The 13,933-nt window shown below is 39.1% G+C and overlaps 1 protein-coding gene across 10 annotated transcripts in view; it reads right to left on the bottom strand.

The window, feature by feature from the left end:
• Ccser2 (coiled-coil serine rich protein 2) overlaps window positions 1–13,933 on the bottom strand; it is a 95,957-nt gene that overhangs the window by 28,349 nt on the left and 53,675 nt on the right. For all 10 annotated transcript variants that reach the window (XM_021181387.1, XM_029469325.1, XM_021181385.2 and 7 more), the window contains one exon: window positions 6,213–6,408. In XM_021181387.1, coding sequence (XP_021037046.1) covers window positions 6,213–6,408 — 196 coding nt within the window. The remainder of the gene's footprint in view (window positions 1–6,212; window positions 6,409–13,933) is intronic.

Below are 13,933 nucleotides of genomic sequence, written 5' to 3' on the forward strand. Positions count from 1 at the left end.
GGTATGGGGGACTTTTGGGATAGCACTGGAAATGTAATTGAGGAAAATACGTAATAAAAAAATATTAAAACTTAAAAAAAAAAGAAAAGAAAAAAGAAAAGCCTAATCTTCTAGGTGAAAGAAAAGAGAGCTCAGCCAAGCTGAAAATACCAGGGATAAACAATAACAGGAAACCCATTAAACTGCATCTAAATTCCTAGGTACACCCCAAGCACATGTGTGATTGAGGAGGGCAGTGGTCCTGGAGCTGCTGCTCTTGAACAGCTTATCCAAGGTTGAAAGACAGTCAAGAAATAAACTAAAACTATAAGCAGGTCCCAACTAGCCTCTGCTGAGCACCAAACAGATATAGACAAACACTGAAAAAGGAACCATACCACAGTTTCAATCCAGAGTTTGTACCCTGGAGCCTATTAGACTTGTCCCTCTCTAAGGAGGAGGTCAGGGTGTGTGTGTGTGTGTGTGTGTGTGTGTGTGTGTGTGTATGTGTGTGTGTGTGTGTGTGTGTATTCACTATGGAACTCAAACAAGATGAAAAACTTCACATATAACACTGAACTATCCAAGACACAATACAAAATCACTACATATACAAACAGAAAAGTATCAACTCATATGAACACTGAAGCCTAATGGCACAGAATTTAATATTAACTAGAAAAGATATATTTATAAGGGTTATTGTTTAAAAATTGCAAAAGTATGGATGAACTCCTGAAGTAAATAGAAGAAAATATCTCTACCCACAAATAAAATATGCAAGGTAAAAATAATTAAATTTTTTTAAAAATGTAAAGCCTTACTTGAGGTGACAGAATGAATATGAAAACAGAACAGCAGAAATGACCTAATATAACTAATTAAGAGAAAACACACTGACCAGGAAAAAGAAATGAATAGAGTCTGCTTAGGAGTGTGTGGGGGCAATAACAAAAGGTGTCCACATTCATTCACTGATGTCACAGAAGAAATAAATGTGCAAGCATAAAACACAGGAGCGGAGTTGAAGAAGCGCTATTCAAGGAACTGAGTTAATCAACTAGGTCCTGTGAAGACAGGGGTTCACTTCAGTAACAGTGAGACTCTCAAAAGCTGGAAAGGAAAACAACTCTCCAATCCTGCATGAGCCTAAAGAGACAATCATAGGTAAACGAGAAAATGAAGTTCTAGACCGAAGTGTATGGAATGGAACCAAAGCGGACTTTAGGGAAAGTGGTGGTTAGAAAGGCTGACATAAATAAAAAGGTTTTACGCCTGTACCTAGAACACAATAGACCAAGAACAAGTAGAGAACAGAAATGAAACAGTAAGGAACAGGAAGTAAAACAACAAAAAACAATCAATGAAACTAACAGTTGTTTTGGTCAAGGTGTGGTGGTGACTGCCTTTAATCCCAGCACTGGGAGGCAAGCAGCGAGGCAGGCCAGTTTCAATAATTTCCAGGCCAGCCACAGTTATATAGAGGCTGTCATTAAAACAACAACAAACAAACAAACATACCCAGGTTCTTTAGAAACTATAAAAACGTAGCATACATAAATGTATCACGAGGCATCACAGGCACAATTCTAAAGGAATCCTATCAACCACATCCCTAACAGCAAAACTACACAGTGTGTAAGTAAAACATGACCAATGTTCTTTACAAGTAAGTTGAAAGATTCCTAACATAATTCTGAAAGTCAGATTCAAAGTATCCAGGAAGTAAAAATGTCATGAAGAAATGGAATTAATTCAATGAATATAAAGCTAGTTCAATCACCTACAAGGAATGTAATTACACATACGAACACAGGAGACCTCAACACATGCCTGTCACCCCAGCACTGTGGACACTGCAGAGGGGTCAGAGGCCTGTCTGAGCACTATAGCAGAGCTGTGGGAAGGAAAGGTGTGGTGACGAGAGAGTGGCTAATCAGAGGTGGAGTGAGAGGGACAGGTAGGAAGCCATGCAGAGTACTCACTGAGAAAGTAAGAGAAGCCGTAAGCTGGTGCTATTATTTAATGGCTTCATTTGTAATACTTTTAAAATACACACTTTAGCCTCAAAAAGTTAACTTCTGTAGCCCAGAAGTGAAACTGTCAAACTCCTGTTCTATTTACAAAGTTATTGACACATCCTTAAGAATTTTATTCATACCAATACTGTTCTTTATTATCAAGGTTATCCAAGATTAGAAGTTAGTTATTTAAAGAAACCAAGGCACCATAACTCAGTTTTCTTTTCTCCAGACAGGGTGTCATGGAGCCCAGGCTGGACTCAAGATTGCTGCACAGCTAAGGATCCCTTAAATTCCAGACCTTCCTGACTCTACACCCAAGTGCTGGGATCACATGCAAGACGTCCTTATGCTTAATTTAATGAGGGTGGAAACCAAACCCAGAGCCTCATGCATGCAGACAAGCACTCTACCAACTGGACCATCTCCCCAGCCCCCACTCTAAGATTGTAAACACTAGGGAGGAGGTGGGAAGAGGATGACTGAATAAGCTTACCTAAGAAAATTAGCAAGTATTAATAAGTTGTTTCTACATCTTAAATTAAAAAAAAAAACAAAACTTGGCTTCTATTTTTAAAAGGTTAGCAATGATTTTAAAAGATCAAAGAGGAAAAAGGTTTTTTGTTTTTTGTTTTTTTAGATCAAAGCACAAGAGCTTAATGATCATCAACATACTCTTTACCGGAATTAATTAAATAAGACACTCACAGTGGTAGTGTTATCTATTTAACCTTGACTAAGGTGAAAGTATCTGGGACAAAATTAGAAAATACTTTGAGACATGTAACAGAAAATTATGAATGGAATGAAAACGTTTTATTTTTAAAGATGTCGTTTCAGGTAAAGGCACTTGTCACTAAGCCTGACAGCCTGAGTTCAATTCCTAGGAACTGCATGGTGAAAAAAGGAAACCAACTCTTCCAAGGTGTGCTCTGTCCAGCCTCTACACACACACATGCACACACACACACACACACACACACACGCACACACACACACACACACGCACACGCACACGCACACGCACACGCACACTCACACGCACACGCACTCACACGCACACGCACACACACACACACACACACACGCACACGCGCGCGCACATATGCACACACTCATACAATAAATTAATTTAATAAATAATACTAAGAAATAATTTCACGCATGATGCTTTTACTTCATAACATACATAATAGGTAACACTGATGTTGGAATCTGTTTTGAATGTTCTGCATAAGAATATTTAACAAATCCAAGAAGGAAATAAGATATAAAGTGTAGCAATTGAAGAAAATATGAACAGCTTGGTTAACTGACTGCCCAAATACTCTAGGCTTTTACTGAGTGAAGTATCAGCAGTTTCTTTAGACTTTGAATTCTAAATGCAATTATAATGCTAATGTATTCATCTACAAATCACAAAATAAGACCTGTTTTCAGACTGCGAGTTGAATCCAGGCTCTTGTTCCCACTCGGAAAGAACTCTACCACAGAGCTGCATTCCCTGTGGACACTGGCATTTTATTAAAGATGAATAGCCATTCTCATCTAACAGCAGGAAAGGATAACTGTCAGCCAACCTCCTCGCAGTATTCTTTTCTGAGACAGTATGAAAGTAAACTTCTGGACTAATATCTAGCTTCCACATACTAACCACTGCAAAACCTGGTAATGCCATCTTACCCAGGAGGTTCTCCCACGGGACTGCAAAAACTGGGGCCTTCCTATGAGTTCCAGAGCAGCTGCAGTGGACATGAATACTTGAAATGGTTAGGAAAACATTCTGGCAGCACTGAGCAGTCTGTGCTGACAAGCATCATCAGTGATGTCAACAAAGCTGCTTTGTGTTTAGACAGGCCAGTGCGCCTGGTCATGGAGGCATCTCAAGAAAGCCAGCAGGGGAAAGGGAAAGGGCTTCTTTTTATTTTCAAAAGTAGTTGTTTGTTTGTAAATTCAAAGATACACAGACAGACAAATCTTATCAAATCCAGTCCACAATGGCAACTAACAATTTTGAGTACTACTGCTTATAGTTGTTTAAATTATAAAGATACAACTTGTAATTATATCTGTGGTGTTTAAAATCCAGTAATGCAAAGCAGCATCCGAGGATGTAAAAACTAGGCTGTAAAGCCCGATTTCAATTTCTCAAAAGTGAGTTGGTCCTGACAGATGCTTGAGGCATAGCATCGTAAACAAAAGAGAAACAAGTGACATTTGGAAATAAGCTGAGAGTGTTGAAATACATGACAAACCTCATCCTAATAGTTTGAAAAAGTACTATCTGTAAACCTATATTTAAGTTTGTCATTAACCTAAGTAACCCATCTCCGAATATGGACATGGCTTTCTATGTTGCCCTCCCACACACACACTCCCAGCCAAGCATGGTGGCGCATGCTTGTAATCCTAATATTCAGGGCTGGGATAAATGAGACTAGACAGCTTGCAGCACCTAATGAGACACTGCTCATCACTCCTGCCCAAAAAAAGGAGGAAGAAAGAAAGGAAGAGAAAGGAAGGGAGGGAAACACACACACACATACACACACAAACTGCTATTTAAACATTCAGCTCCAAACTGTCTGTACTGATGACTGAACTCAACAATCTTTTCACTGCCGGGCAGTGGTGGCGCAATCCCAGCACTTGGAGGCAGAGGCAGGTGGATTTCCGAGTTCAAGGCCACCCTGGTCTACAGAGTTCCAGGACAGCCAGGGCTACACACAGAAACCCTGTCTTGAAATAATTAAATTAAATTAAATTTAAAAATAAACAATCTTTTAAAAAATCTTTTTCTATGTCTTTCTTAATTAGTAAATCCTTCAGTATTTTTCTCTTACTTCCCATTCGCCCCACTCTCATCCACTGCTCTGTGTTATTACAGTAGCCTATCCTGAGCTAAAGGCTTGGTTGCTGTTTTTTTGTTTGTTTTATCCCTCCCCACTTAGTCTCTTTCAGTGTTCACAAAGATTACCCTTTGTCATTCCCACTTTGGACTCATTTTCACAAATTCTAAATGCAATACTGCCATAATACTAGTTAAAATTATACTAGACCCACAGGCGGTGCTGCAAGGGATGGTGGTTCACATCATACACCTCAGATTGAATGTTACAGAGCTTATACAGCAGATAATTGTCTATCCTTTAAAACACATGATTCTTCTAATTAGCATTTGTATGACATCCCAAACTATAAGCTAGCCATTCTGCTTGGGTATGTATTATCTATGAATTAAAAAGTGATTAAATACTCAGATTTCCTTTAGATCAAACATTTTCTGCATAAGTTTCTTTATAAAACAGCACAATTATCACTCTGTAGACTTACTGAGTTTTTAATGTACCTACATTATTTATCATTCATTCACCTACATTTATAGGTTATTAGATTTAAAGCTTTGAGTGCACTATTATTTACCTACTAAATATGTTCTTTGGGGCCTACATGTGCATCAGGCCTTGAGGCAAAGACACTGTGTAAAAAAACAAAAAAAACAAAAAAAACAAAAAAAACTCCCTGGTCTGTTTTCATTACTTGCTCTCTGAGCTTCTGCTTAGAGCACTAATAAGAGTTCACTATTTTTTCAAACAATGTCCAACCTTCTAATTTGTCCAGTTTTTCCTTTCTTACTCTTTTCTCGTGTGTTTCACACTTGGTAAGCAGGGGCATGCACATTTCTGTGAGTTTAAGGACAACCTGGCCTATATAGCAAATTCCAGGAAAGCCAGAGCTACAAAGAGAGGCCCTACTTGCCTCCCCTCACCAGAAAGATAAATGTAAAAATTTAATGAAAGTCTGCATAGTGATTAATTAAAATGTCCAGTGTTACAAGCTGAACCCAAAATGCCTCGCATGGGTTCCTATTTTGCAATCAAATCTTATTCTCCACCTAGGGCACAAAGGATGGAATGTGTAAGAGGGGGAGCCGGTGGACGCTAGTCAATACAGGGGCCTTGGAAGGCTAGTTTGTTGCCGGTTCTAGCATTAGTCTGCCATGAGAGAGAGCAGCCTCTGGCACACAGTCTGCTGCCAGGAACTGAACTGCTCCTCCAAGTCTTCCTTCCTGTGAACAACTGTAATCTGCTCTTCCAGCCAAGTTATTTCTCTGTGGTACTTTCATCAAAGTGACAAAAGTAATTAATACAAATTTCTTTTCTTCTTTTTCAAGTTACAGAGGTGGAGCTGGAATAGTCATTTCACACTCACCTGGTGTAACAGACGCTTGAGTTTCAGTAACTGTGTTTTTACAGCGGTACAATCCTGGACCATGTGCCGGAGGGTCATCTCATCCAGGATCACTGTGTTGTCTGGCACATCTACAAACATCTTCTGAGCCTGGAAAAAGGGGGTCCCTCCATAGCTTTCAAAATGACCCAAAGGAGATTCTCTATAAGGAGAGCCTCTGGAAGGTGGAGAAGAAGGAAGGAAAACATAAACAATTTAAGAAGAACGAAGAAAGAACGGTAAGGCATACTGCAGCAATCTTTACAACTCAGTTCACGGTGCCTTCATACTCACCACCATCACCGAATGAACCTCTGAGCAGAACAGTCTGCTTACCTGTTAGCAAAACTGACTTTTATGATTCCCTAACCCCATCCACTTTGTGTATTCACACATTGGCTGAAGGAACCGTCCTTAAGAGCCCAAACCAAACAGACAATGCCCTTGTCAAAGCTCTAGCTGTTAGAGGTATGCTCACTCCTTTCTGTACTGACTGCTCTTCAGCTTCTGACTTGGGGTGGCATCTTAAATGGTACAGTACTCTAGATCCACAGCTAACTGACAGAGCCACGTTATTCCCAATGTGAACACACTATCAGACTATCATCTCTTCAATGGCCATCATTAAAGCTGATGGCATGATTTCTTCCTTATTTTTTTACACTAACAATAACCATCTTTTTAGCAGGGTTTTAAGAGAGTCTGATGTAAACCATGTATTCACTAATCTCAAACTACACTTTAAAAAAACCAGAACTTACTCTTTGAGCCCTGTATAGAATGCTTGCCCAGCACACATCAGACCCTGGACTTGATTCTCATCACCACATAAACTGGGTGTGTTGGTACTGTCTTATCAGTCCATCCCTCAGGAGGTACAGGCCAGAGGATGGGAGTTCAAGGTTATCCTCCTCAGCTACACAGCAAGTTTGAGGACAGCCCGAACTAAATGCAAGCCTGTCTCAAAACAAAAACAAAAACAAAAACAAAACCCTTTAGAACTTTAAGCCAGAACCACAGCCTGAGGCAAGAGGAACTAGAGAGCAAGCCCTCTTGGGCTACAAAGCAAAGCCCATCTCAAGGAAAAGTTGCAGTTCCCTTCAGTTTCACCCTTTAATAGCTATGTAGAATAAAAGAAAAACATTAAGGATAAAAGAAATACATTAAGGATAATGTATTTCATGGAAATGTAAAATATAATGTGCTAGTCAGAAATGATATCTTAAAGTTACTATATCCACATTACACAAAGTTTCTGACAGTTATTAAAGTATGACAACTACATGATATCTCAATGTCCTAATGAGGTACATTTGAAAACATTAGAAATGGAGTATAATCCTATGTATTGAATATGTAAAAATCAGTGTGTTGTATTTCAATCATCATGAAGAGGAATATGGCATCTACTTAAGCTTCTATCTTTTAACAAATATTCCCAAAACACTCAGAATTTATTGTAAGATATTTTTACAATATTGTTATTCTCTGAAACTACTCATTCAAATTTCAGTACTGATTTAAAAAAAAAAAAAAAAAGGAGAATTTTAAAATGGTTTACAATGCCACAGACCAAATCCAGTTTATTCTTTCCCCAAACCTGTCTCCCTCATAGAAACTTAACCAAAAGCTAACTGTCCAGAATTCCCAAAGCATACTACAAAGTGTCCCTCATTTTAAAAGGACACCATCTTTGCAGTAGTTCTTGTCGTCACTCATCCCGCTGTCCCTCCACTCAGATATCTCAGCAACTCCTCTTCATCTTCAGTTGTCTGACATCTCCTTCTGGAAAAGCCCCTTTAATCCCATAAGGTAGACCCTTGAGCTGCTATAGGTATTTTTATAGAGCCTAGTACTGGGCTCCACACCACAATACACTGTGTATATTTTTCATGCCTGGAAAACTATACGCTTCATGAAGAAAAAGGCTATATTTCTTATTCCTTTAATGTGGATAAGTGTTTATTGTTGTAACTGCATTGGTACTGAGTAAGGAGAACTATCAGTTTGATATTTTTTAAAGCTTTACATTTCTGACATTCTAAAAGTCTATAGCTGTGACATGAGAAAAACTTTTTAAAAATTATTATTTAGGACTAGAGATGGCTTAGTAGATAAGAGCACTTTTTGTTCTTGCAGAGGACCTGGGTTCAATTCCCAGAACCCACATGTTCTCACAATCCATAATTCCAGTTTCAAGGAATCCTCATCTTCTACCCACTGCAGGCAGCAGATACACACATGGTGCACATACATATATGCAGGCAAAATATTGGTGTGAAAAGGGTTGGGAGAATAGGAGGGTATGTGTAGGGAGGATTGCCCAAAATAAAGGATGCATGGGAAAGCCTTAAGGAAACCCACTATTTTATAACCATGAATGTGAAGAGGTGTGCGCGCGCGCGTGTGTGTGTGTGTGTGTGTGTGTGTGTGTGTGTNTGTGTGTGTGTGTGTGTGTGTGGTGTGTGTTTAAATGGAGGTGCCTTGTGTGGGTAGTGTGTGTGTGTGTGTGTGTGTGTGTGTGTGTGTGTGTATTTAAATGGAGGTGCCTTGTGTGGGTAGTTAAAATGCTTCCTTAAAAAGAAGTGGGTTATTAAATATAAATCTCAGAGACAGGCATGAGACTTCCCTGTGATTCAGTGAAGCTGCAGAAGGTCACAAACCAATAGAGAATATTAATCATCATTTTGTGTCCATACTAACACTAGATGTCAAGTCCCACTGCTGAAGACACAGCACACCCTGGTTGCAGGACAGAAAAATCAAGCTGGAACTGACCTTGAAACTTCTTCTCTGCTGACTAGATACGCTACTAACCCCAAAATACTGACCTGTCAGAATGAGGTGGCCACTAATAGTCATGACAGTTATAGAGTGGCTAACAGTCTTCTAATTGGAATCAAGGCCTGTTCCACAGGAAAGAATTCACGTCTGGTATAAGAAATCTGGTCAAAAGCCCATGGCTGTAGAAGTCATAGGATGGGACTATTACTATTGTTTTGCCAAATGTACAAGGTGTCACACTATCGTCTATGTATCTATTAATACCAATAAATTAATGGTGCTCTCAACCTCAGTCAGAGAAACGTCTTACTGCAATGAGTAGCAGGCAGTTGTGAGTAGAGACTTCCAACTGGCCAGAGTGTTGAGTGGTTGCTGAGTGCTCAGCCCTAAATGGGACACACAAAGGGTCAGAAATACTACAGAAAGGAGGAGAGATGGATGCAAGAGCTGGGGACGGACAAGAGTGCTGAGAAAGTCTGCCCTGTGGCCATGGCATGGTACTGGCACTCATGACTTCCCAGGAGCTATGGTTACCTGCACACGACCTGCACAAAATCAAACAAGTCAGGATTACAGTTCATGAGGCTCCACCCCTAGCTAAGGGGCTTTTGTATTTGCTGGCTGCGGGGAGGTTAGGGGTCTGGCTGAGGGGAAGTTCTAATGGACAGCTTCCTGTCCATACTCATGCCAGCAGCACTAACTCAGAACCTGCTATAACTCATAAACTATGTTATTTTTTAAAAGGAGGAAGAGGAATAAGGAGAAGGGGAAAAAAGGAGGAGGAGAAAAAGGAGGAAAAGAAAGGAGGAAGAAGAGAAGGAAAGAGGAAAGAAAAGGATGAGGAGGAAAGGAGAATTTGAAGTAGCATTTGACATTAACCCACCAGCCTAAATAATAAAACAATCGCATTACTAATTAATTATAATTGTAGAGGCATCTTCCCAAATTACACATTCTATCTATAACCACTTCTTAATGCTCCCCACTTCCAAATGGTTCTACCATGAGGATGCACTTGAACACTGGCAGGTGCAGAGTCTCTGTGAGCACATGCTTGGCTATGAGAGAGAGGCTTGCTCTTCCTCCTCTCTATGTTCTTTTGAGACAGGGTTTCTCTGTGTAGCCCTGGCTGGCCTCGAACTCAGAAATTCGCCTGCCTCTGCCTCTCAAGTGCTGGGATTAAAGGCGTGCGCCACCACACCTGGCTTCTTCTCTATTTTCTAAGTCACAATTTTTACTTCAAAATTAATCTTTAGCATTTTTTAACCATTAAAACCTTTCATGTAGAAGTTGAATAGACATGCTTTATGGTAAATATTTAACTCTTTAAATGCTATCTCTGGCACAATTCTAACCAAGACTCTAGGACGTTATCTTGTGGAATCATTGAATTGATTTGACGAGTTAGAAAAAGATCAGCCAAAACTGACACTCACCACCTTAGGGACTTTCTATCTGAAACTAATAATAAAGATAGGATGGAATTTGGAGACCCAACACACAAAAACAAGACAAGAAGGCAGCATTCTAAAAATGGATACACAAACACATTCGCCTCCTCTTTGAAAAAGCAACGAAGGCAATTTAATATTACATGGCCTTTTAACCAAGCAACAGATATCTACACAAAAAGAAATAACCTCAAAAATTAACAACAGACCTGGAAATAAAATGCACAAGTATAAATTTCCTATGTACCAGGAAAGCAAACCTGGCGTCTCTTGGCTTACAGATGCGTTTTCAGACGCAGGACACACATGTATGCATACACACACAGCATGCAGTCCAAATGAGTTTTCAGATGCAGTGTGTATGTACACACATAGCCATGTGTGTATGTATCCATGTGTGTATGCACACACATAGCCATGCAGTCCAAGAAAGACAATAGGTCAACTGAAACTTTATTTCTAAAAGTCATCAACAAACTTTAAAAGTGAGAACACCATTTAAGAAATTAGAAAAGACACAGACTAGAAGAAAATATTTCCCATACATGTATCTGATTCAGGACTAATATCTTAAATATACAAAGAACTATTAAAATTCAACAATATAAGGATAACTCAATTTAAAAACTTGGCAAAGATCTGGGCACCTTTAGCAAAGACGAGATATAAATGGAAAATAAGCATCTGAAGAAAATGTTCAGCATTGTATATCATTGAGAACTGTGGATTAAAACAAGGCACCACTGAACACCAGTCAATGTTCAAAGCACAACACCAAACGCTGGTAAGAATGTGGACCACCAAGCACTCTCATTCACGGAGGGCAGGGACAGAACGGGGCAACAGGCCATACCAACAACAAATCCTGGAGAGGGAAAGCTGATTTACTTGAGAATTTCTTTTTCAAACTTTTTATGACAAGGAAGAATGAGACTCACATAATACTTACTGTGACAACAGGACAACAGGAAGAGGAAGCAACAGGTCAGGGCAGTGGTGGGATAAACAAGCAATGATCAGAAACTTCCAAACCTAATGAAATAGTAATCTACATATCCAAGAAGCTCAACAAACTCCAGACATGACAAGCCTCGTCACACCATCATCTAACTCTGAGAAGTCAAAATTAAAGTTAGTATTTTTTAGATGGCAAAGAAAAGTGACTCCTGATGTGGAAGAACTGTTAAATAAGAGTTGAGTTCTCATCAGGAAGCAAGAGGTCAAAACATCTTAAAAGACTACCAATAAAGAATTCCACACCTAGCACAGCAATCCTTAAGATAAAAAAGAAATCTAAAATAGAAGACATCTCCAAGAGAATAAAAACTATGGGAACCTGCTGCTAGCCTACCTTCCTTCCCTACGAGACTGTGTGATGCAGAATACCGTACCTCTTCAAGTTTGTCTTCAGTAACAAACATATCAAACCAGATGATCAGCAAGGACCCAAAGAACTTGGGTAACAATGTACGCTAGACCTTAGAGACATCGATAGACTATCTACAGATATTAAATTAGTAGCAAAAAAAAAATGCCACAAAGAAAAGTCCAAGTCTAATTTAAAATCAATAAAAATCCTTCACAAACGCGTCTCAAAAATACTTAAGGGGATAGCTCCCAATTCATCCTAAATGACCCATAACCAAAACAAAATCCACCTCAAAAAAACTAAACTAGCATTTGAGAATAGATACATAAGAATCAAAACAATCAGAAATGTAAAAGGTACATGCTAAAAAAAAAACTGACTTGTTCAAGAAATAAATGGCTGGCTAAATATCTCCAAGTCAATATGACATACTGTACTAACAGGATGATAAGATGGAGAAAGAGTCTACTGAAAAGCCACTAGAGAAAACCCAGAGTGTCACCATGATAAAAATATTCAACAAAGTCTGAACAGAAGGGAATGTCCTTAGGTTGATAAAGGAAATCTATTTTAAAAACAAAATGCAACAAAACAAACAATACCAACCATTCTTGACAGTAAATAAATGTTTCCCCCAAGTATCAGAAACAAGGCATAAATAGCTATTGGCTCTCACTATTTCTATTCAACACCATGCCAAAAGATTGTGCAAGAAAGAAAACTATACAGATTGAAAAGAACAAAGTCAAACTACCTGTTCTCAGATGAAGTCAAGTACATAACATCCTAAAAGCTAAGGACAAAGTTAAGCGTCCTTTGCATAACAATGGAGTTATCATGGTTGAATAATTACAATAAAGGAGGACACTGAGCCACAAGGTCACAAGTTTTATAAAGGACGCACAGAAGGATCAATAAAGAGGAGCTAATCCAAGTCTCAAACTAAGAGTAAAAGTGACACACCCCACCTCCAAACAGTATAATACTAGGATTCCTAAAACTTAAGGCTCTCACCTATAAAAATGCTACTGGAGGTGCAGAAGATTGTATGATAGAGTCTGGCATTTTCAGGTTTACCATAACTGAACCTCAGCCTAGTAGAATTGGAATGGGGGGAGGACCTGGAAAGATAGCTCAGCACTTAATAGCACTGGCTGCTTTCCCAGAGGATCCAAGTTCAAGTCCTAGAACCAACATGGTGGCTTACAACTATCTCTAATCCCAGTTCAAGGGGTAATACCACACTTTTTCCCAACTCTGCATACACCATGTACACAAGGTGCACAGACACACATAGGAACAAACATCTAGACACATAAAATAATAGAAAAGAAAAGAAACTGAATGGATAACATGGAGGTAATTGTCTCTGTCCTTAGAAATGTCCCAACTGAGGCTGAGTATAATTGTCTATCAGGAAAGTTAGAAAACCTCGCCTCCTCCCAAAAGTCCAGAACCCTAAACTCTGATTCCCTATATATTAGCAGGTACAGAAGAGAGGTCTTTGCTCAGGTAAATTTAAGAATGAACAAATAAAATTATTTGTTTAAATGATGGCTGCATTATACCTGTTTCTATAAATTGTGACTTTGCAGGATTTAGTGAAAGCTGAATGTCCGACATTAAGACACTAATCCCTACAGTCTCCAGTCAGACCTGTAGGACTGATCAAAGTAACATCACTTACTCTGAGCTATCCTAGATAGAACATACACACACTGCTGCTGTGCACTCACGGTATCCCTTCCCATCCCTTTATCACGCACCCATTATCACAGCAATAACACTACAGTGTAAGTATCCACGTGCTTGCCTCTCCACAGCCTCTATATATTACTCATATGTGCATGAAATGGCATAGACACAAGTCTTTTCCTAGCTTCAGTGTAACGATGTCTACTATTAAGCCATATCAATGCAGAATTCTATCATATTTAACACAATAGTCCAAGAAGTCATTACCAATCCACAACTTTCACTTCTCATACTATCTTCAAATTCATATCAGCTCAAGACTTTAGGGGAGCATACAATATACAGGCTACTAATGAGTATTAAGCAAATGAACACATTTTAAAACTAAGCATTTGGGGTTTTTT

This window comes from Mus caroli, chromosome 14 (genome assembly GCF_900094665.2).
Source record: "Mus caroli chromosome 14, CAROLI_EIJ_v1.1, whole genome shotgun sequence".
NCBI classification, from domain to species: domain Eukaryota; kingdom Metazoa; phylum Chordata; class Mammalia; order Rodentia; family Muridae; genus Mus; species Mus caroli.